This window comes from Oncorhynchus nerka, linkage group LG25 (assembly GCF_034236695.1).
Source record: "Oncorhynchus nerka isolate Pitt River linkage group LG25, Oner_Uvic_2.0, whole genome shotgun sequence".
In the NCBI taxonomy this organism is placed as follows: Eukaryota; Metazoa; Chordata; class Actinopteri; order Salmoniformes; family Salmonidae; genus Oncorhynchus; species Oncorhynchus nerka.
In genome coordinates, this window is record NC_088420.1 from 13,878,150 (window position 1) to 13,901,829 (window position 23,680).

At 42.0% G+C, this 23,680-nt stretch overlaps 1 protein-coding gene across 2 annotated transcripts; it reads left to right on the forward strand.

Moving 5' to 3' along the window:
• The first annotated feature begins 5,467 nt into the window (after positions 1-5,467).
• On the forward strand, positions 5,468-22,765 carry mindy4 (MINDY lysine 48 deubiquitinase 4). 2 transcript variants are annotated; one of them, XM_029633621.2, is made up of 18 exons: positions 5,468-5,714; positions 6,066-6,185; positions 6,279-6,502; positions 6,593-6,866; positions 7,126-7,385; positions 7,493-7,548; positions 7,664-7,776; positions 7,995-8,111; positions 8,811-8,899; positions 9,240-9,341; positions 9,624-9,687; positions 10,292-10,357; positions 10,516-10,583; positions 10,682-10,745; positions 17,189-17,350; positions 17,745-17,922; positions 18,185-18,269; positions 19,542-22,765. In XM_029633621.2, exons 1-18 carry the CDS (start codon positions 5,643-5,645, stop codon positions 19,588-19,590), a joined length of 2,163 nt encoding a protein of 720 aa, XP_029489481.1. In that variant the 5' UTR covers positions 5,468-5,642; the 3' UTR covers positions 19,591-22,765. The 2 variants fall into 2 exon arrangements, with proteins under 2 accessions (XP_029489481.1, XP_029489483.1); XM_029633623.2 differs by having other exon boundaries at positions 17,829-17,922.
• The last annotated feature ends 915 nt before the right edge of the window (positions 22,766-23,680 follow it).

Here is a 23,680-nt window from a genome sequence, read left to right on the forward strand (position 1 = left end):
GCAGGGATTTTGACCCACTCCTCCATGCAGACCTTCTCCAGATCCTTCAGGTTTCGGGGCTGTCGCTGGGCAATACGGACTTTCAGCTCCCTCCAAAGATTTTCAATTGGGTTCAGGTCTGGAGACTGGCTAGGCCACTCCAGGACCTTGAGATGCTTCTTACGGAGCCTCTCCTTAGTTGCCCTGGCTGTGTGTTTCGGGTCGTTGTCTTGCTGGAAGACCCAGCCACAACCCATCTTCAATGCTCTTACTGAGGGAAGGAGGTTGTTGGCCAAGATCTCGTGATACATGGCCCCATCCATCCTCCCCTCAATACGGTCCAGTCGTCCTGTCCCCATTGCAGAAAAGCATCCCCAAAGAATGATGTTTCCACCTCCATGCTTCACGGTTGGGATGGTGGTCTTGGGGTTGTACTCATCCTTCTTCTTCCTCCACGGCGAGTGGAGTTTAGACCAAAAGGCTCTATTTTTGTCTCATCAGACCACATCAACTTCTCCCAATCCTCCTCTGGATCATCCAGATGGTCATTGGAAAACTTCAGACAGGCCTGGACATGCACTGGCTTGAGCAGGGGGACCTTGCGTGCACTGCAGGATTTTAATCCATGACAGCGTAGTGTGTTACTAATGGTTTTCCTTGAGACTGTGGTCCCAGCTCTCTTCAGGCCATTGACCAGGCCCTGGCATGTAGTTCTGGGCTGATCCCTCACCTTCCTCATGATCATTGATGCCCCACGAGGTGAGATCTTGCATGGAGCCCCAGACCGAGGGTGATTGACCGTCATCTTGAACTTCTTCCATTTTCTAATAATTGCGCCAACAGTTGTTGCCTTCTCACCAAGCTGCTTGCCTATTATCCTGTAGCCCATCCCAGCCTTGTGCAGGTCTACAATTTTACCCTGATGTCCTTACACAGCTCTCTGGTCTTGGCCATTGTGGAGAGGTTGGTGTCTGTTTGATTGAGTGTGTGGACAGGTGTCTTTTATACAGGTAACAAGTTCAAACAGGTGCAGTTAATACAGGTAATGAGTGGAGAACAGGAGGGCTTCTTAAAGAAAAACTAACAGGTCTGTGAGAGCCGTAATTCTTACTGGTTGCGGCTGTAGAGACAACACATGAGGGCCAGCCAGTGAAATGGAAACCAGGAATGGTTTGGCGGAAAGCGATGATGGAATAATCACTCCTACCCCGGGAGACAGATGATCATGGGGCCGCCCCTCTGCTCCTGTGGACCCCGGGTTAGGAAGCACCAGACACGGCTGAAGCTGGTGCCCCTCCTGGCCGCAATAGAAACAAAGCCCCAGCTGTCTCCGACGACACCGCTCTGCCGCAGAGAGGTGTGTGTCCCCTACCTCCATGGGTTCAGGCTCTGCCTTAGGACACCCAATGGAGGAGGGCGAAAGGCGAGTGGTGCCCCAGCGCTCCCGAAGAAGGTTGTCCAGATAGATGGCCATCGCGACGAGCGCGTCCAAGGAAAGGTTGTCGTCCCTGCACGCCAACTACATCTGGTCCTCCTCGAGCCTTCCTCTCCAGAATAGGGTGTGAAGCACCAGCTCCTTTCGTCCGCTGGAGGCTGCCAAAGTCCGGAAGATGAGGGCATACTTCGAATGGGTCTGGGCACCCTACTGGAGTTGAAATAGTCTCTCACCCCCCTCTCTGAAGACCTCCCTGAACAGAGCTATGAACCTCTCATAGGAACCCAGCTCTTCCTCTCATCTCTCCCAGATGACTGTACACATGCAACAATTTCAAAGATTTTACTGAATTACAGTTCAGTCAATTTAAATACATTCATATGCCCTTATCTATGGATTTCACATGACCGGGAGTACATGGGGCCATGTATTATCATGCTGAAACATAAGGTGATGGCGGCAGATGAATGGCACGACAATGGACCTCAGGATCTTGTCACGGTATCGCTGTGCATTCAAATTGTGATCGATAAATTGCATAGTTTGTTGTCCATAGCTTATGCCTGCCCATACCACGATTGCTTGCAATAGATCCAACCATACCCCACCGCAACCATGGGGCACTCTATTCACAAAATTGACAACTGCAAACCGCTAGCCCAAATGACGCCATACATGTGGTCTGCGATTGTGAGTCCGATTGGACGTTCCGCCAAATTCTCTAAAATAACGTTGGGGCGGCTTATGGTAGAGACATTCAAATAAGCTTTTTGTGCAAATGTAAACTTTTCTGGGATCTTTTATTTCAGTAGTAAAAAAAATCATAAACAAGCTGCTTTTGATAAAGAACATGCTGCATTTCACCATGCTATCATGTACAAAACCAGAGCCAGCCTCTCTATAGTCTAGGAAACAGTCGTCTTGCCACGCCAAAGATTTAAATGACTGGGGTGGAATGTAATAGCTGAACAGAGACGGCAAGCAGGCAACCGAAGGTAGCCATGATTGTCGTTGACGGGGAAAATGGCAGAAGCGGATGTTCTGTTTCAATCATATGGCATGTCGAGTGGAAAGGAGAGTGAGAAGATTTGGATTACAATGGCAAATGAAAAAAGAGATGTAATGTGGTAGTTGTAACTAGTAAACTTAGTTCTGACTCTTTTTTTGTTGGAATAACTGTTTTGGATCGATGTTTTTAACTGGGAGATCCATTTGAAGTGTCATTAAAATTGTGGATGCATTGGATGAGGTGGCATCGATGAGAATAACGAAAAGTAGGCGTTTTTTCTTCTTTTTCTTCTTCTATGGAACAGAAGGAGTATGGTTTGCGCCTCAAGAAGATGTTGGATTGGAATGTGTCGTGTGGATCTTCGAAGCAGGGTGCCTATCAAGGGTGTTATCTCTGGGTTGACACTATAAGTAAATTCAAAGGATATACAGTAGCAGTCAAAAGTTTGAACACCTACTCATTCATGGGTTTTTATTATTTTAATATTTATTTTTAAACTATTTTCTACATTGTAGAATAATAGAGAAGACATCAAAACTATGAAATAACACATGGATTTATGTAGTAACCAAAAAAGTGTTAAAAAAATCCAAATATATTCCATATTTGAGATTCTTCAAAGTAGCCACTCTTTGCCTTGATGACAGCTTTGCACACTCTTGGCATTCTCTCAACCAGCTTCATGAGGAATGCTTTTCCAACAGTCTTGAAGGAGTTCCCACAAATGCTGAGCACATGTTGGATGCTTTTCCTTCACTCTGAGGTCAAACTCATCCCAAACCATCTCAATTGGGTTGAGGTCGGGTGATTGTAGAGGCCAAGTCACCTGATGCAGCACCATCACTCTCCCTCTTGGTCAAATAGCCCTTACACAGCCTGGAGGTGTGTTTTGGGTCATTGTCCTGTTGAAAAACAAATGATAGTCCCACTAAGCACAAACCAAATGGGATGGTGTATCGCTGCAGAATGCTGTGGTAGTCATGCTGGTTAAGTATGCCTTAAATTCTAAGTAAATCACTGACTGTGTCACCAGCAACACACCCCCACACCATCACACCTCCTCCTCCATGCTACACGGTTGTCACGCCCTGACCTTAGAGATCCTTTTTATGTCTCTATTTTGGTTTGGTCAGGGCGTGAGTTGGGGTGGGCATTCTATGTTTTGTGTTCTATGTTTTCTATTTCTGTGTGTTTGGCCGGGTGTGGTTCTCAATCAGAGGCAGCTGTCTATCGTTGTCTCTGATTGAGAACCATACTTAGTTAGCCTTTTCCCACCTGTGTTTTGTGGGTAGTTGTTTTCTGTTTTGTGTCTTTCTGCACCTGACAGGACTGTTTAGGTTTTCGTTAATAATTTTTGTTATTTCAGTGTTCAGTTCTAATAAAAAAGCATGAACATGTACCACGCTGCACCTTGGTCCTCTCCTTCCAACAGCCGTTACAACGGTGTGAAGTAATAGCGATGGATTAGGGGCTTGATGGCACACAGTGTGTTGTGAAATCTGTGAATATATTGTAACGTTTTAAAATTAAAATTATATTTATTGCCTTTATTTTGCTGGACCCCAGGAAGAGTAGCTGCTGCTTTGGCATCTCACAAAGACATGGCGGTTGGAACCAAAAATCTCCAATTTGGACTCATCAGACCAAAGGACAGATTTCCACCAGTCTAATGTCCATTGCCGTGTTTCTTGGCCCAAGCAAGTCTCTTTTTCTTATTGGTGTCCTTTAGTAGTGGTTTCTTTGCAGCAATTTGACTGTAAAGGCCTGATTCACGCAGTCTCCTCTGAACATTGGCTGTTGAGATGTGTCTGTGAAGCATTTATTTGGGCTGCAAATTGATTTTGCAACTGCACTTGAAGATACTTTCAAAGTTCTTAATTTTCCGTATTCACTGACCTTCATGTCTTAAAGTAATGATGGACTAATTTGTCTTGGTTTATTTGAGCTGTTATTGCCATAATATGGACTTGGTCTTTTACCAAATAGTGCTATCTTCTGTATACCAACCCTACCTTGTCACAAAACAACTGATTGGCTCATTAAGAAGAAAATAAATTCCACAAATTCACTTTTAACAAGGCACACCTGTTAATTGAAATGCATTCCAGGTGACTACCTTATGAAGTTGGTTGAGAGAATGCCAAGAGTGTGCAAAGCTGTCATCAAGGCAAAGGGTGGCTACTTTGAAGAATCTCAAATATAAAATATATTTTAACACTTTTGTTTGGTTACTACATAATTCCATATGTGTTGTTGAATAGTTTTGATGTCTTCATTATTATTCAACAATTTCGAAAATTGTATTTTTTTTAAATGGGAAAAAAATGGAATGAGTAGGTGTGTCAACTTTTGACTAGTACTGTACCTGAAGAATTGGATCAAGCGGTTGGTGCACAATGACTGACCTGCATGGTAAATTGAGTGCTGAAGCCACTCCATCCATTCTATTGTTTTTTTGATGAAGCATCTCTCCCATCTCACATGTATTTGGGTTATATGAGATTCCCTGTGAGAGCCTTCATGCCCAAACCTATGCAGTGTGATAAATGTAAATTATCATGTGTCAAGTGTAGACAGTAGAAGTATTATATGCCAGCTAAGCCTAAATGCTGCAATTGTGGGGGTGAACATGCACCCTAATTTCTGAAGTGTCCTGTTAAGGTGAAGGAGACGGAGGTGGCAAGAATAAGGGCTGTCCAGCATGTCTCCTATCCGGAGGCGTTGAGAAGAGTGTAAGAAAGGAGTGAAGTTAAAGACACAAGATGGTTCCTTGTCAACAGAGGGATCCTGACATGTTGCACGAAGGTGGACATATTACTTTGGTTATCAACTGCACAGCGCAAACAGAGAGGACATTTTAGAAAATAGGTGGCATTGTGAGTGTGGCTGCGCGTTTTTTGGGACTCAGGGACTTCTGCAGAGGCATTACAAGGAATACTGTCGATGAATGAACCGCCTCCCGTTACAGTAGGTGGCGGCAATACACCAATAGGTATAGTCTGCCATAAAACATTGAAGAAGAAGAAGAAGAAGAAGCAGCGGAAGCAGGAGGCATGACGCACGACGAAGCCTCTCTTGGCCCAGCAACACGCATGCACTGTAACCATAGAAACAGACCATACTGTTAATTATTATCGTTGTTCTATACTGTGCTGAATGTAGCCTGTCGCTAGCTGGTTAGGTAGCTAACATTTTTTTGTGGGGGAATTTTTGTCGTTGATGCCACAAGTTATGGTTGTACGAGTAGAAGAAGTTGCTGCATCGCTTGTGCGGGAATTTCTCAGTCGGAAGGTAGGTGGAGAGCTGTTCACATTTGTAATTGGAATCAAATGAAAACGCTATCTTTCAGCTGGCTAGACTGGCTGAGTAACGTTACTAACGTAAAGCTACAGTAGAAAGCACCACCTTTCTTTCAATCTGGGATGGTAAAGATGTTCTTTCAGACAGAGAACATTAACACAGATCTTTGACATTAACGTAGCATGATTAGTAACAACTTGAAATCAGTTCAGCGTATTGATATAATCTTGGATGTTTTAACTACGTTAGCTATACCTTACAGGTAGCAAACGTTACATTTCGCTAGCTAGTCTGATTGTGTTACAGGCTAAGTCAATGTTTGTTTACCTGCACACACTACAGGGACTCAAGAGAACGATTGCCTGCATGGATGAAGAGCATCCCCGTACAGATGCCAGCATCAACAATAGATCCGATCTGCGACAAATTCTTCATTTGGAAGGTCTATATAAAAACAACAAGGTAGAAGAGACAGATGAGTTTGAATGCATTGAAAGTAAAGTGCCCCAGCTTTCATTTATTAACACACAGATGCTTGTTATGTTTTCGTGATAGGCCCAAAACTGTCCCCTGAAATCAATGTTGGAAATCATTGTAAGACATCACATTGAAGGACATAAAGAGGACAGGCCAGGCTTCAACAGTGATGTCATCCAGACCGTATCAACTACACAGAAGTTGGTGACAAAGTCTCCAATATTGACACCAACCGTGTATGACCACAGCAGGGCAGAAGAGAACACAACTGGATTTATTTTCAACAAAACTGACATGTCAAGGTTTTCATCATAATCATCTAAATATGATTCATGTCAGGTTATTTTCAAAAGGCTTGTTTTGATGTGTATTGTGAATTATTTCTGTTCCAGGTCACTTTCAGAGGTTGTCTGTCCACCTCATGGTACATTATCATCATTTGAAGTGTCAGATACTCCCCAGAGAAGTTTCTGGAGCCATAGCCTTTCCTCAGAGGGCCAGCAGGACCGACAGCCTGTACCCGCCTTCCTAGACAATGACAGCGCCGCTAAAAGGGAGTCCTTTTCAGACAAAAACACGGTCGTCACCACAGAGAGTACTCATAAGAACAAAACAAGTCGCCTCAGACGAGGCATGATGGCAGGTCCCATAGCTAGTTCCCCCCAGGTACAGTTTGACTCAATGAAACTTGTGTCGTATTCATTCGTACACACTGTGGTAAAACACTTCTCAATGTAATTTTTGTTTAGTTTTTTTGGACAAGCTCAGATCCCTGTTTGGTGCGGAATGAATACGACTGTATTGTTATGAGAGATGTTATATTCATAGTCATGGATACAAGATCTTCACTAAGCTGACTCTTGTGGTACATACAAATGAACAGCTCGCTTTGTTCCCTTATTTGGTGATTTGTGTTCTCTCTAAGGAATCGAATAGAAAACGTCAGACTCGACGGTTGGGAGGCCCTAATCTTCTGGCAAATAATGAAAACCACAAAAACATCAGCGATGGGCCTCTGTTGACTACTGTCCAGTCACAGAGAATGGTTAAAGGGTTGATAGAGCTCTCCACTGCTGACCCCATGAGAGAAAGCCAACAGCCGCGGCGCAGCACACTGGGAAAAGGATTTGATGAAGATGGCTATGGGTTTGAGAGAGTAGGAAAAGACAAGCACAAGACCAGCAGGTAAGTAGATTTGAGTTTCCTTCAACCATTTTACTGACTAGGGAATTTCTGATTTCTTACTGTAACCTATTTAATATATATTTATTTTATTGATGTATATTTTTTAGAACAAAAACAATGACCAATCAAAATGTTGATCTGCACATGTCGGAGATGATTTTGGGTAATTATTACATTTTATCAAGCTGAATGCAACATTCACTCAATGTCTATAATTGCTATCATTATGACACCTCTTTTGCAGTATTGGATGACATGGACCATGTACTTTGTTGCAGATGACATTGATGATGATGAGGAGTTGCGTGAGCTCTCCAGAGTGTCCTACCACTCCTCCAGTTTGCCTCCAACCACTTCTGATAGTCAACCCATGGACCAGCATACTGCCATTGTACGTTTTTAGATGTGTCAAACTCTTTCCAAGGAGGGCCTAGTGTCGGCCCTCCTTGGATTGAGTTGAAATGGGGCACTCCGTGAATGAAAAGTAGTGCACTATATAGGGAATAGGGTGCCATTTGGGACTCCGCCATGATTACTGAAGCGCAGATATTTTGCCTGGTTTGAGTTAAAATGCTGTGATGTACTGTGATGTCTGTGTGTTTTTACCAGGCCCTGAAAGAGCTCATCCTTGGCTCCAGCACCAGTTGTTTCAGTGCCGAGTGGAGGAGTCAGAGTTTCACTTTCTCCGATGCACCTGATCTGAGATATGGGCTTGTTCAGAAGAAGGTAGGACCAATACACCTGATCTGAGATATGGGCTTGTTCAGAAGAAGGTAGGACCAATACACCTGATCTGAGATATGGGCTTGTTCAGAAGAAGGTAGGACCAATACACCTGATCTGAGATATGGGCTTGTTCAGAAGAAGGTAGGACCAATACACCTGATCTGAGATATGGGCTTGTTCAGAAGAAGGTATGACCAATACACCTGATCTGAGATATGGACTTGTTCAGAAGAAGGTAGGACCAATACACCTGATCTGAGATATGGGCTTGTTCAGAAGAAGGTATGACCAATACACCTGATCTGAGATATGGGCTTGTTCAGAAGAAGGTAGGACCAATACACCTGATCTGAGATATGGGCTTGTTCAGAAGAAGGTAGGACCAATACACCTGATCTGAGATATGGGCTTGTTCAGAAGAAGGTAGGATTGGATCACCTTTGAAATGCTGTTGTTGTACCAGTCCGCAGAGACTAAAACATCAATCACACAGGAGCTGAGTCCTAAATGGCCCATAGGGCCCTGGTCAAAAGTAGTGCACTATGTAGGGAATAGGGTTTCAATTTGGGATGCATTTAGCCTCTAGAGCTCCATCCCTTGGAACAAATCATTATAATCATGATAATATTGGTTATCTTGGTTGTTATGTTCAGGTGTATGGTCATGTAATTTAGCAATGTCACTGTATTGACTTCCCAGGGTGGTCCTTGTGGAGTTCTGGCTTCAGTCCAGGCTTGTATTCTGCAGAAACTTCTGTTTGAGGGGACCGGCAGCGACGCAGGGCACCAGTAAGCACAGCATTCATTCATGTTTCTCTGTCAGATTGCCCACATGTACTAGTTTGTGTCCCAAATTGCATCCTATTCCATATTTATTTACTTTAGACCAGGGCCCACATGGCTCTGGTCAAATGTAGTGCACTATATCAGGAATAGGGTGCCATTTGTGACGCAGACTTTATTATTAGAAATGAAATGTTCTTCACAAACCATTAATTCACATCAATGAGTGCTTTCTTGATTTACATCAGTGAGTATTAAGTAATGGAACGTTCTGTAAGTTCCAGTGTTTAATTCCGTCTTGACTTCAGATGACTTCCATTGACTTCACATGGCATTTTGTCACCAGGAAATTAAGACCCTCTGGTGCTGTGAGAACAAAGTGCCTCACTTTAGCCACTGCTGAGATCCTGTGGAGGGCTGGGGAGGGGAAAAAAGCCACCATCGCCATGTAAGTTATAAACTCTCTCTGTTCCTTGTTGGGATCTAGCCAGCAGAATCAAAACCACTTTGTAGAGAATGTCAACATGAAAATACAGGGTCGTATTCACTAGGCAGAAAACGGACTGAAACAAGGAGGGACTACCCAAACTTGTCCAATAAGAAACCCTTGTTTTCCGTTGCAAAATGTTTTGGTACGGTGTGCACAAATGAATACTACCCATTGTTTTAAAAGATGTAAGCCAAGGTTATCCTTTTTATAAACCTTTCTGTTACCAATGTTGTCTTGCAGAACATCAGGAAGAAATCATTTCACCCCTACAGGACACCATAGATCTGAAGGAGTACTAGAAAAGGTACAGTAATGTTAGGGATAGTCTCTACCCTCGTCATCTATTTTTTGCCCTTATTTTAGCAACGACCTGGGGAATAGTTACAGGGGAGAGGAGGGGGGATGAATGAGCCAATTGGAATCTGGGGATGATTAGGTGGCCATCATGGTATGAGGGCCAGATTGGGAATTTAGCCAGGACACCGGGATTAAAACCCCTACTCTGCAATGGGATCTTTAGTGACCACAGAAAGTCAGGACACCAGTTTAACGTCCCATCCGAAAGACGGCACCCTACACAGGTCAATGTCCCCAATCACTGCCCTATGGCAGTGATTGGGGACAGGGGGGTGTCAGGGGGGTGTCAGACAGCAGCTGGTCTCCCATCCAGGGACCGACCAGGACCAAACCTGCTTAGCTTCAGCCATCTACTATACAGTATGTAGACAGTGTTTTTCTAGGAGAAATTCTAACATTTTAAAACATTTACTCTAATCCAATTACATTATTATTGTTCCCAGATATCTATATAATGTGACCATCAGTTATGAACTAGGTTTGAGGATGAGGTTCTTGATATCTCTGATGCAATTTGGACAAACGTATTTCCTAAAACTCTTTTGTTGTAGATGACATGTATTGATGTTGACAATCTAAAGGACCTTCAGTTGCTTGTGGAACAGCATATTCAACAGGTGAGATTATTCTATATGTATTATGTGGTCAATATCCTTATGTGCCCATGTCAAATGCCAAAGCATGCACTCTTGTCTACTTTGAGGGTTTCGGTTAGATATTTCTGTTCGATTCTTTTTCTCACACTTGACTAAACTGGTGATTTCTTTCTTTGTAGTTTGAGTCGGGAGCCTTAGGGTGTATATTGCTCACCATCTCTGCTATTCTCTCCAGATCTATTGACCGGTACGATGGTAGTGTACATTCAACACATATGAACAGACAGAAAATGCATGCATGCCATATAAAGTAGCTGTTGTGATCCTGCTCCCCCTTTTCCTCAGGGTTAGAGAGGATATGGATGTCCCCAACACCACACTCATCGGAGCCCATGGCTACTGCACACAGGTGGGTGCATGTGTCAAACGGCGCCTTATCTCCTGTATAGTGCACTATGTAGGGAATATGGTATTATTTGGGCTCCTGAGTGGCACAGCGGTCTAAGGCACTGCATCTCAGTGCTAGAGGCGTCACTACGGACACCCTGGTTCAAATCCAGGCTGTATCACAACCGGCCGTGATTGGGAATCCCACAGGGTGGTGCACAATTGGCCCAGCGTCGTCCGAGTTATGCCAGTGTAGGCTGTCATTGTAAATAAGAATTTGTTCTTAATTGACTTGCCTAGTTAAATAAATGTTATGTTTAAAAAAACAAAAATGGGATGCACTAGGTAGGCCACCAAAAACATAGCACCGTGCCAAGTAGAAATCAATATGTTTTCTCCAATTCTGTTGAAAGACACTCTTCAAATTCACCAATAGCTCTTTTGGATTAATCTTGGACATTGTGGTTTTGCTCATGGGGAATAATATTAGTAATGGAGAAAAAAAATTATATAATTTTTTCTCGATTTAATATCAATACTGTTAATATCAATACCAACATCAACACTTTTATCTCAAATGTGTTTTCTCATGGCTCTCAGCAGACATATAAACTCAGCAAAAAAAGAAACGTCCCCTTTTCAGGACACTGTCTTTCAAAGATAATTCATACAAATCCAAATAACACAGTTTTAACACTGTTTCCCATGCTTGTTCAATGAACCATCATGAACAATTAATGAACATGCACCTGTGGAATGGTCGTTAGGACACTAACAGCTTACAGACGGTAGGCAATTAAGGTCACAGTTATGAAAACTTAGGACACTAAAGAGGCCTTTCTACTGACTCTGAAAAACACCAAAAGAAAGATTCCCAGGGTCCCTGCTCATCTGCGTGAATGTGCCTTATGCATGCTGCAAGGAGGCATGAGGACTGCAGATGTGGCCAGGGCAATAAATTGCAATTGTGAGACGCCTAAGACAACACTACAGGGAGACAGAACGGACAACTGATCGTCCTCGCAGTGGCAGACCATGTGTAACAACACCTGCACAGGATCGATACATCCGAACATCAATCCTGCGGGACAGGTACAGGATGGCAACAACAACTGCCCGAGTTACACCAGGAACGCACAATCCCTCCATCAGTGCTCAGACTGTCTGCGTTAGGCTGAGAGAGGCTGGACTGAAGGCTTGTAGGCCTGTTGTAAGGTAAGTCCTCACTAGACATCACCGGCAACAACGTCGCCTATGGACACAAACCCAACGTTGCTGGACCAGATAGGACTGGCAAAAAGTGCTCTTCACTGACGAGTCGCGGTTTTGTCTCACCAGGGGTGATGGTCGGATACACGTTTATCATCGAAGGAATGAGCGTTACACCGAGGCCTGTACTCTGGAGCGGGATCGATTTGGAGGTGGAGGGTCCATCATGGACATCATCGGACTGAGCTTGTTGTCATTGCAGGTAATCTCAACGCTGTGCGTTATAGGGAAGACATCCTCCTCCCTAATGTTGTTCATCCTGACATGACCCTCCAGCATGACAATGCCACCAGCCATGCTGCTCGTTCTGTGCGTGATTTCCAGTGAAGAGCCTGGATCTCAATCCCATTGAGCACGTCTGGGACCTGTTGGATCGGAGGGTGAGGTCTAGGGACATTGCCCCCAGAAATATCCGGGAACTTGCAGGTGCCTTGGTGGAAGAGTGGGGTAACATCTCACAGCAAATCTGGAGCAGTCCATGAGGGGGAGATGCACTGCAGAACTTAATGCAGCCGGTGGCCACACCAGATACTGACTGTTACTGTTACTTTTGATTTTGACCTCCCCTTTGTTCAGGGACACATTATTCCACTTCTGTTAGTCACATGTCTGTGGAACTTGTTCAGTTTATGTCTCAGTTGTTGAATCTTGTTATGTTCATACAAATATTTAGAAGAAAAAGAAACACACACCTATTTAGGCGAGGTGCTGGCTAGCGGAGTATAAAACTTGAAAAAAAAAAAAAAATATTAGCCAAGCTGTCTTCATCAGGGTATAATGACAAATATTTACACATGTTAAGTTTGCTGCAAATAAAAGCAGTTGACATTGAGTGGACGTTTATATATGTTAGGAACATCTAATCGCATTAAAATGGCAACATCGAATCGCAATACATATAGAATCATGATACATATAGAATGGCAGTACATATTGTATTGGCACCTACAGTTGAATTTGGAAGTTTACATACACCTTAGCCAAATACATTTTAACTCAGTTTTTCACAATTACTAACATTTATTCCAAGTAAAAATACCCTGTCTTAGGTCAGTTAGGATCACCACTTTATTTTAAGAATGTGAAATGTCAGAATAATAGTAGAGAGAATTATTTATTTCATCTTTTATTTCTTTCATCACATTCCCAGTGGGTCAGAAGTTTACATACACTCAATTAGTATTTGGTAGCATTGCCTTTAAATTGTTTAACTTGGGTCAAACGTTTAGGGTAGCCTTCCACAAGCTTCCCACAATAAGTTGGGTGAATTTTGGCCCATTCCTCCTGACAGAGCTGGTGTAACCGAGTCAGGTTTGTAGGCTTCCTTGCTCGCACAAGCTTCTTCAGTTCTGCCCACAAATGTTCTATAGGATTGAAGTCAGGGCTTGTGATGGCCACTCCAATACCTTGACTTTGTTGTCCTTAAGCCATTGTCCATTTGGGTCTTCCAAATGGACAATGATCCCAAGCATACTTCCAACTTTGGAAGTATGCTTGGGATCATTGTCCATTTGGAAGACCCATTTGCGACCAAGCTTTAACTTCCCGACTATTGTCTTGAGATGTTGCTTCAATATATCCACATAATTGTCTTACCTCATGTACCTCACTCATGTACCTCATGATGCCATCTATTTTGTGAAGTGCACCAGTCCCTCCGGCAGCAAAGCACCCCCACAACATGATGCTGCCACCCCTGTGCTTCACGGTTGGGATGGTGTTCTTCAGCTTGCAAGGCATCCCCCTTTTTCCTATAAACATAATGATGGTCATTATGGCCAAACAGTTCTATTTTTGTTTCATCAAACCAGAGGACATTTCTCCAAAAAGTACAATCTTTGTCCCCATGTGCAGTTGCAAACCGTAGTCTGGCTTTTTTATGGCGGTTTTGGAGCAGTGGCTTCTTCCTTGCTGGGCGGCCTTTCAGATTATGTCGATATAGGACTCGTTTTACTTTTGTACCTGTTTGTACCTCCAGCATCTTCACAAGGTTGTTTGCTGTTGTTCTGGGATTGATTTGCACTTATTGCACCAAAGTACATTATCTCTAGGAGAAAGAGCGCGTCTCCTTCCTGAGCGATATGACGGCTGCGTGGTTCCATGGTGTTTATACTTGCGTACTATTGTTTGTACAGATGAACATGGTACCTTCAGGCGTTTGGAAATTGCTCCCAAGGATGAACCAGACTTGTGGAGGTCTACAATTTTTTTTCTGAGGTCTTGGCTGATTTCTTTTGATTTTCCGATGATGTTCAGCAAAGAGGCACTGAGTTTGAAGGTAGGCCTTGAATTACATCCACAGGTACACCTCCAGTTGATTCAAATTATGTTAGTTAGCCTATCAGAAGCTTCTAAATCCATGACATAATTTTCTGGATTTTTACAAGCTGTTTAAAGGCACAGTCAACTTAGTGTATGTAAACTTCTGACCCACTGTTATTGTGAATTAAGTGAAATAATATGTCTGTAAACAATTGTTGGAAAAATGACTTGACATGCACAAAGTAGATGTCCTAACCGACTTGCCAAAACTATAGTTTGTTAACAAGAAATTTGTGGAGTGGTTGAAAAACGACTTTGAATGACCTATGTGTATGTAAACTTCGACTTCAACTGTAAATACTGTGATATTATTGTATCGTGAGGCCACTGACAATCCCCAGCCCTAAATAATGTACAGTGCATTCGGAAAGTATTCCGACCCCTAGACTTTTTCTACATTTTGTTACGTTACAGGCTTATTCTAAAATTGATTAAATGTTTTTTTCGCCCTCATCAATCTACACACCCCATAATGACAAAGCATAAACAGGTTTTTAGAAGTGTATTACAAATCACAAAAATATATTACATTTACATAAGTATTCAGACCCTTTACTCAGTACTTTGTTAAAGCACCTTTGGCAGCGATTACAGCCACCAACATGAATCATCTTAGGGAATGTGCCAGGTTTCCTCCAGATGTGACACTTGGCATTCAGGCCAAAGAGTTCAATCTTGGTTTCATCAGACCAGAGAATCTTGTTTCTCATGGTCTGAGTCTTTTCCCAGACTCCAAGCGGGCTGTCATGTGCCTTTTACTGAGGAGTGGCTTCCATCTGGCCACTCTACCATAAATGCCTGATTGGTGGAGTGCTGCAGAGATGGTTATCCTTCTGGAAGGTTCTCTCATCTCATCAGAGGAACTCTGGAGCTCTGTAAGTGTGGCCATCGGGTTCTTGGTCACCTCCCTGACCAAGGCCCTTCTCCCCGGATTGCTCACTTTGGCCAGGTGGCCAGCTCTAGGAAGAGTCTTGGTGGTTTCAAACTTCTTCCATTTAAGAATGATGGAGCCGACTGTGTTCTTGGGGACCTTCAATGCTTCAGAAATGTTTTAGTAACCTTCCCCAGATCTGTGCCTCAAAACAAACCTGTCTCGGAGCTCTCTAGACAATTCCTTCGACCTCATGGCTTGGTCTTTGCTGTGACATGGAAACAGGATGCACCTGAGCTCAATTTCGAATCTCATAGCAAAAGGGTCTAAATACTTGTGTAAATAAGGTATTTCTGTTTTTTTCTGGCACTGATGTTGGGCGATTAGGCATGTTTTGCAGTCGGCATTCCAATTCATCCCAAAGGTGTTCGATTGGGGCTGAGGTCAGGGATCTGTGCAGGCCAGTCACGTTTTTCCAGACCAATCTCAACAAACCATTTCTGTATGGATCTCGCTTTGTACACGGTGGCATTCTCATGCTGAAACAGGAAAGGGCCTTCCCCAAACTGTTGCCACAAAGTTGGAAGCACAGAATCGTCTAGAATGTCATTGTATGCTGTAGAAATAAGATTTCCCTTCACTGGAACCGAGGGGCGTAGCCTGAACCATGAAAAACAGCCCCAGACCATTATTTCTCTTCTACCAAACTTTACAGTTGGCACTATGCATTCAGGCACGTAGCATTCTCCTGGCATCCGCCAAATCGTGATTCATCACTCCAGAGAACGCTTTTCCACTGCTTCAGAGTCCAATGGCGGCAAACTTTACGCAATTCCAGGCAACTCTTTGCATTGCGTATGGTGATCTTAGGCTTGTGTGCGGCTGCTCGGTTATGGAAACCCAATTCATGAAGCTCCTGACGAGCAGTTATTGTGCTGACGTTGCTTCCAGAGGCAGTTTGGAACTCAGTAGTGAGTGTTGCATCCAAGGACAGACAATTTTTATGAGCTTCAGCACTCAGCGGTCCCGTTCTGTGAGCTTGTGTGGACTACCACTTTTCGGTTTCAGCCGTTGTTGCTCCTAGACATTCACATTTTACAATAACAGTACTTACAGTTGACCGGGGCAGCTCTAATTTTACGAACTGACTTGTTGGAAAGGTAGCATCCTATGATGGTGCCACGTTGAAAATCACTGAGCTCTTTAGTAAGGCCATTCTACTGCCATTGTTTGTGTATGGAGATTGCATGGCTGTGTAATGTATTTTATACACCTGTCAGTAATGCGTGTGGCTAAACGAGCCAAATCCACTAATTTGAAGGGGTGTTCACATACTGCTGGGTATATTTATTTTTTATTTGACTTATTTCACCTTTATTTAACCAGGTAGGCAAGTTGAGAACAAGTTCTCATTTACAATTGCGACCTGGCCAAGATAAAGCAAAGCAGTTCGACACATACAACGACACAGAGTTACACATGGAGTAAAACAAACATACAGTCAATAATACAGTATAAACAAGTCTATATACAATGTGAGCAAATGAGGTGAGATAAGGGAGGTAAAGGCAAAAAAAGGCCATGGTGGCAAAGTAAATACAATATAGCAAGTAAAACACTCGAATGGTAGATTTGCAATGGAAGAATGTGCAAAGTAGAAATAAAAATAATGGGGTGCAAAGGAGCAAAATAAATAAATAAATTAAATACAGTAGGGAAAGAGGTAGTTGTTTGGGCTAAATTATAGGTGGGCTATGTACAGGTGCAGTAATCTGTGAGCTGCTCTGACAGTTGGTGCTTAAAGCTAGTGAGGGAGATAAGTGTTTCCAGTTTCAGAGATTTTTGTAGTTCGTTCCAGTCATTGGCAGCAGAGAACTGGAAGGAGAGAAAGAAAGAATTGGTTTTGGGGGTGACTAGATAGTGTATTACGTTATACTGTATGTTTACTGTATGAATTTAAACATAATCCACCCTGACATTTATTTTGGTTTATTATTCCATAGGAGCTTGTCAATTTATTGCTGTGTGGACAGGCTGTGTCCAATGTCTTCAACAACAATATGGAGCTGGATTCAGGCAATGGAAACCTGACCCTTCTCAAGGGAATAAGATGTCGCAGTGACATTGGACTGCTGTCCTTATTTGAACATTATAATATATGCAAGGTAAAAACACATGGTTACATGACACATCACATGTGTCCCAAATGGAACCCTATTCCCTATATAGTGCACTACTTTTGATTGTAACCCTATGGATCATGGTTAAAGGTAGAGCACTATAAAGGGAATAGGGAGGGTTATTTTTGGGATGCAGACATTTGTTAAAATAGCCCAAAAATATTACAGATTGTGCCTTTTTAATCAATCTTTCTGCACTATTTTAGAACCGGAAGTAACTAGTTAGCTAGTAACATGTGCAGCATAAAAAACACTAACCAACAATGCATATTTTAGTCAACTCTTTTTGACTCAATCGATGTCTACACTCAACCAAGACGCTCTATTTCCAGATACCTTTAGTTTCAAATGATCATGTATGGTTTGATACATTTTGAAGGTTGGCTCCAACCTGAAGACTCCCAAGTTCCCTATCTGGGTGGTGTGCAGTGAGAGCCATTTCAGCGTGCTCTTTGGTGTGCAGGAGCTGCTGAGTGACCAGTGTGTGATCGGGGAGTTTGACCTGTACTACTACGACGGCCTAGCCAATCAGCAGGAGGAAATCTGCCTAACTGTCTGTACGTATGGATCACCGATGATGATGATCTGGGTTGGTTTGATCTGCTAGAGAACTAGACACAGATACATCCCTTTCCTATGTACTGTAGCTATTTGGGTAACTCTGTTATTGATGTGAAATGATCAGGCTCTATTCATTCATCTCATGTATCACTCCTATGTATTTCACTTGAAAAATGAATGACTTACAGTGCTAATCATAAGTTAATATCAAGTTAGTGTTCCTCATGAAGAGTTTTGTATTCTTGTATTTATGTCCAGTTGTAGGTACCTCAGGAATATCTGCTGGCTGCCAAGGTGTGGACACTGATCTCATTCCTCCTCTTGAACACTGTATACGGACCAAGTGAGTCAGTTAATTTTTCTTGTTCAAACATGCATTAAAACCCTCGAGAGTCTATTGATGCACCGGTGCTTAAATATAAGGAACATAATAGAATCATTCCCATCAAAATCCATCAGTTTATGCTAGTGACTTGTCTGAAGGTAACCAGTACTGGATGAAAGAGATGAATGCAAGTATGGAGCTTAGTTTTGTGCCTACTCCCAAAAAAGTGTTTAAATATGTATTAAAAAAAATGTGTGTGTGTGTGTGTGTATATATATATTTTTTCCTTTTATTTAATTTCTTATATCTCCTAGATATAGGACAGACACTTATTTTTGTACTGTCATTTTTGCAGTTTATGAATGTGTTATTCAATGCGTTTCTGTGGGCTTTAGTAGTAAAGACCAAATTCAAAATGTTTTCAAATGTTTTTATTTATCTTTTTTTTTTATATACCTAAAGGGGTCCAAAATAGCTAAATCATCCATGATATGACCATCTTAAAACCTTTCCATATGTTTGCTTGAACCACTTCGCTTGATTGATTGTAATTGCACTAGGATTACATTTGTATGTACTTTTATGTAAAGTGTCCTTGGGTATCTTGAAATGCCCCTGACAAATACAACTGTGTTATCATTGTAGGATCTATACTGAGTATACCAAACATTAGGAACACCTTCCTAATATTGAGTTGCACCCCATGTTGACTCCAATGCTTCCCACAGTTGTCACGTTGGCTAGATGTCCTTTGGGTGGTGGACTGTTCTTGATACACACGGGAAACTGTTGAGCGTGAAAAACCCAGCAGCGCTGCAGTTCTTGACATAAACCGGTGTGCCTGACACCTACTACCATACCCCTTTCAAAGGCACTTTAAGTCTTATGTCCGGCCCATTCACCTTCTGAATGGCACACATACACAATCCATGTCTCAATTGTCTCAAGGCTTAAAAATCTTTCTTTAACCCATCTCCTCCCCTTCATCTACACGTATTGAAGTGGATTTAACAAGTGACATCAGTAATGGATCATAGCTTTCACTTGGATTCATTTCATGGAAAGAGCAGGTGTTCATAATGTTTTGTGCACTCAGTGTATAATGCTGCCTATTTATATTGCAAGTGATACTTTGAACAACATTTGTAGTACAATGTTTTTATGGTACCGTATGTACATTTTAGTAATTTAGCAGACAGTCTTATCCAGAGCGACTTAAAATGATATCAACATTTGCATGCATTTACCATAGTCCACTCTTTGACTGTTTATTGTGTTTTGTTCTCCTAGATGGAAAGATGCCATTGTCAATTGGAATGACACCGAGCCCATACTTTGACTGGCTAGTGGATAGTAGGTCATGACTGTAGATGAGACTGGGCCTACCCCATGGCTGAAGACACAAAATATACTGCTTTCTTATTGCAAAATATGACATTTAGCAAACACTTTTATCCAAAGCGACTTATAGTCATGCATGTATTACAGATTAAATAGATGTACTTACAGTAGCTGTGCATGGGTAAAATCACTGGGGAAGCCAAGCCCCCCCCCCCAAAAGCCATATTACAACTTACTGTGTGTGTTGTGATAATTGCGTTGTTTGTTCTAGAACCTGTTAGTTCATATGCCTTGCCACTGTGATATATAGGCCTAAGGCCGAGACAGTAAGAAGACATAGTGGCAGAATAAATTCAACCACACCTTTGTTTAGTCATAAAACCGGAGAGAAACCTCTGTCTGGTGAAGTCCACAAATCATATTGCTTGTAGCAAACAGTTATATGACCTACAGCATAATCAAGCAAGTTAATGTTTCTGGCTTTTTACTAAACAACTATTGATTTAGAAGCACAGAGAGTTAACATAAGGAGCTGCCTCCACTATTCCAGGCACCATTTCTACTTCAACATTTCAACATCATCAAGTCAAATCCCCTATGCTTGGTCTAATACAGTGACAACTAAAAGATACCAAAAACGATTTGGTCCAATCAACGTGAGCTAAATGTGATGTGGCTGTCCATGGTTCTGCTTTGTCTCTCTGTGTGTGCGTGTATTCGTGCAAGTAGAATTAACATGTTGACTCACCCTACTTGTAGAGAAACGCCAATGCCATCATCTCCTTTCATGTCGATGAAATGGTCTATGACTCTGTCATTCAGTACACGCTTTTAGTTTTGTTGTCCTAGGGTACCTGGCTAAAATGCTTGCTAGCTAGCTTAACTTACTTTCATGGGCAACAATGCTGCAGGCCAGCTAGTTAACATTAGTCTACTATGTCTAGCTACATATTGAACTTCCATCCTCTCAGGCCAGGGGCACAATGTATGAATTAATGTTTGGATCATTATCACCATTATAATCATTGGCCCGTACGGAGAAATAAAGCTGCATTGTGTAACTTTTTGGGCGTCCCAACCCAATTCACATAGAAATGGGAGTTATAGATCTATCATTCTCATTGAAATCAAGTCTTAAGAAGTGGTAGATCTGTTCTATGCGCACATTTTTTATGCTTCCTGGTCTTAAGTTTGGTTTTTGTGTCTCTTACTTTCGGTTTTGTACACCAGCTTCAAATAGCTGAAAATAATTTTGGTTATGGAAAATATATTTCACTGCGGTTTAGATAGTACAATGATTCTCTACACTATTCTTGCTTGTTTTGTCACATAAACTGAAATTAGGTGAACTATTAGACTTGAAACAACCAGGAAATGGCAGAGCGATTTCTGCATAATGCATCTTTAAATAAAACCACAAATCCCTATCTCCATCCATGGCTAATTTAATTTTCTGGCAATTCAATATTAGGAAGGTATTGTGAAAGTTGCACTATGCAGAAATCGCTCTGCCATTTCCTGTTTGATGAAATTCTAATAGTTCCTCTAATTTTAATCTATGTGACAAAATAAGATGGTAAAGTGTAGAGAATCATTGTACCGTCTAAACCACTGTGTAATATATTTTCCATAACCCCAAATATTTTATTTTCAGGTGTTTTGAAGCTGGTGTACAAAACCAGAAGTAAACAATGCAAAAATAAAAGTTAAGAATGGAAAGCATAGAAGCATAGACTAGTTTTCAAGTTGAATGATAGATTTATAACCCACATTTCTATGTGAATTTGGTCAGGTCGCACAAAAAGTTACATTTTGGCACTTTTAATGTAAGTTACATATTGGCACTTTACTGTTTTGGACAGTCAGTGTATTTGTATTGTATAAAACAGGGTTCTCCAACCCTGTTCCTGGAGAGCTTCCATCCTGTCGATTTTTGATCCAACTCTGTTCCTGGAGAGCTTCCATCCTGTTGATTTTTGATCCAACTCTGTTCCTGGAGAGCTTCCATCCTGTTGATTTTTGATCCAACTCTGTTCCTGGAGAGCTTCCATCCTGTCGATTTTTGATCCAACTCTGTTCCTGGAGAGCTTCCATCCTGATTTTTGATCCAACCCTGTTCCTGGAGAGCTTCTATCCTGTTGATTTTTGTTCCAACCCGGTTCCTGGAGAGCTTCCATCCTGTCGATTTTCTCTCCAACCCTAATCTAGCACACCTGAATCAGGTTAGAGCGAAATGGGGTCGCTCTCCAGGAACAGGGTTGGAGACCCATGGTATAAAATATATTATTTGTATAAATATTATTGTATTTCATCAACAACCACATGTGTTGACACGATCATGGAGGCCACTTACAGACTTACAGGATCAAGTAGGATTAAGTGCCTTGCTCAAGGTCACATTGACAGGTTTTTCACCTAGTCCGCTCGGGGATTTGAACCAGCGACTTTTCGGTTACTAGTCGCTGCCCCCAGGTAGCCTAATTGTTTTTGAATGCCTGAAGATGTTCTTATAAGTGGTGCAGGAAATGTTGATTCATACGTCTTAAAACAAGTCTTTACCTCATCATTTTTTACATGGACATGCCCAATATAAAGAGGATTTGTTGTAGCCTATGACATGCAGCTTTCATGACCATCAGTCTTAAAGGTAGAGTCAGCGGTTATTTCTGCAACAGCTAAGAGCATTCTTGCATCTCCCTCATCACAATATCATCTGTGCGGCTTGTGGCAATGTCATTTAGCTCACTCTACCTTTTAATGTATGACAATATCCATAAGGTATTATTATATTTCAAACATTATTCTATTACATGCCGTATATACTACATATCTAACCATTTGATGTTATTTGTGAAAAGGACATGTGTATTTTTGACTATAAAACATTTTTGACTGTAGATGTTTTATTTGGATGGTTAGAGTTGTAAAATAATTTGTTTTATTAATTTAAAAGTTGTGGATCACCTGTAATCTTGCCTTTTGTCTTCTGTGAATGACTGCACTTGGACACATGCAATGCCTTGATTGTCCTCTTGCTGTCACTGTTGAGTTGTATATGGATCCTGAATGTTGTCAACATTGCTCACTCTTGGTTTCCATGACAGAAGAGAAGATATATGAAATGTTAATGTTTGCCAAATCAAAATCGAATAAAATTGTATTGGTCTCATGCACATATTTAGCAGATGTTATTGCGGGTATAGAAAAATGCTTGTGTTCCTAGCTCCAACAATGCAGTAATAATCTAACAATATACAACAATACACACAAATCTAAAAATAAAATAATGGAATTAAGAAATATTAGGATGAGCAATTTTGGAGTGTGTGTGTGCGCGTGGGATGTATAGACATGAATGTTTTTATGAAGTTTTTTTTTTCCACCAGCATATTCATTCAAGTGTTTTTTTACGTGAAGTAAATGTCAAGTCAGGAGATTGTGTAACACCTGTAGTGCATCGACACTGCATATGGAAAGTATTCAGACCCCTTCCTTTTTTACACATTTTGTTACGTTACAACCTTATTCTAAAATTAAATAAAGAATGTTGCTCATCAATCTACACACAATACAAATGGAAAAAGTTTGGAACTACCAAGACTCTTCCTAGAGCTGTCCAGCCAGCCAAACTGAGCAATCAGGGGAGAAGGGCCTTGGTCAGGGAGGTGACCAATAACCTGATGGTGACTCTGACAGAGCTCCAGAGTTCCTCGGTGGAGATGGGAAAACCTTCAACCATCTCTGCACACTCCACCAATCAGGCCTTTATGGTAGAGTGGTCAGGCCGAAACCACTCCTCAGTAAAAGGCACATGACAGCCCGGTTGGAGTTGGCCACAAGGCAACTGAAAGACTCAGACCATGAAAAACAAGATTCTCTGGTCTGATGAAACCAAGATTGAACTCCTTGGCCTGAATGCCAACTGTGACATCTGGAGGAAACCTGGCACCATCCCTATTGTGAAGCATGGTGGCATCATGCTGTTGGGAAGTTTTTCAGCAGCAGGGACTTGGGAGTCAGGATTGAGGGAATGATAAACAGAGCTTGAGAGGATCTGCAGAGAAGAATGGGAGAAACTCCCCCAAGCT

Coding starts and splice junctions, on each gene's coding strand:
- mindy4 (XM_029633621.2), top strand. CDS start 5,643: ATGCCACAAGTTATGGTTGTACGAGTAGAAGAAGTTGCTGCATCGCTT. Junction 6,867..7,125: donor CCATAGCTAGTTCCCCCCAG/GTACAGTTTGAC, acceptor GTTCTCTCTAAG/GAATCGAATAGAAAACGTCA. Junction 9,342..9,623: donor AAAAAAGCCACCATCGCCAT/GTAAGTTATAAA, acceptor GTTGTCTTGCAG/AACATCAGGAAGAAATCATT.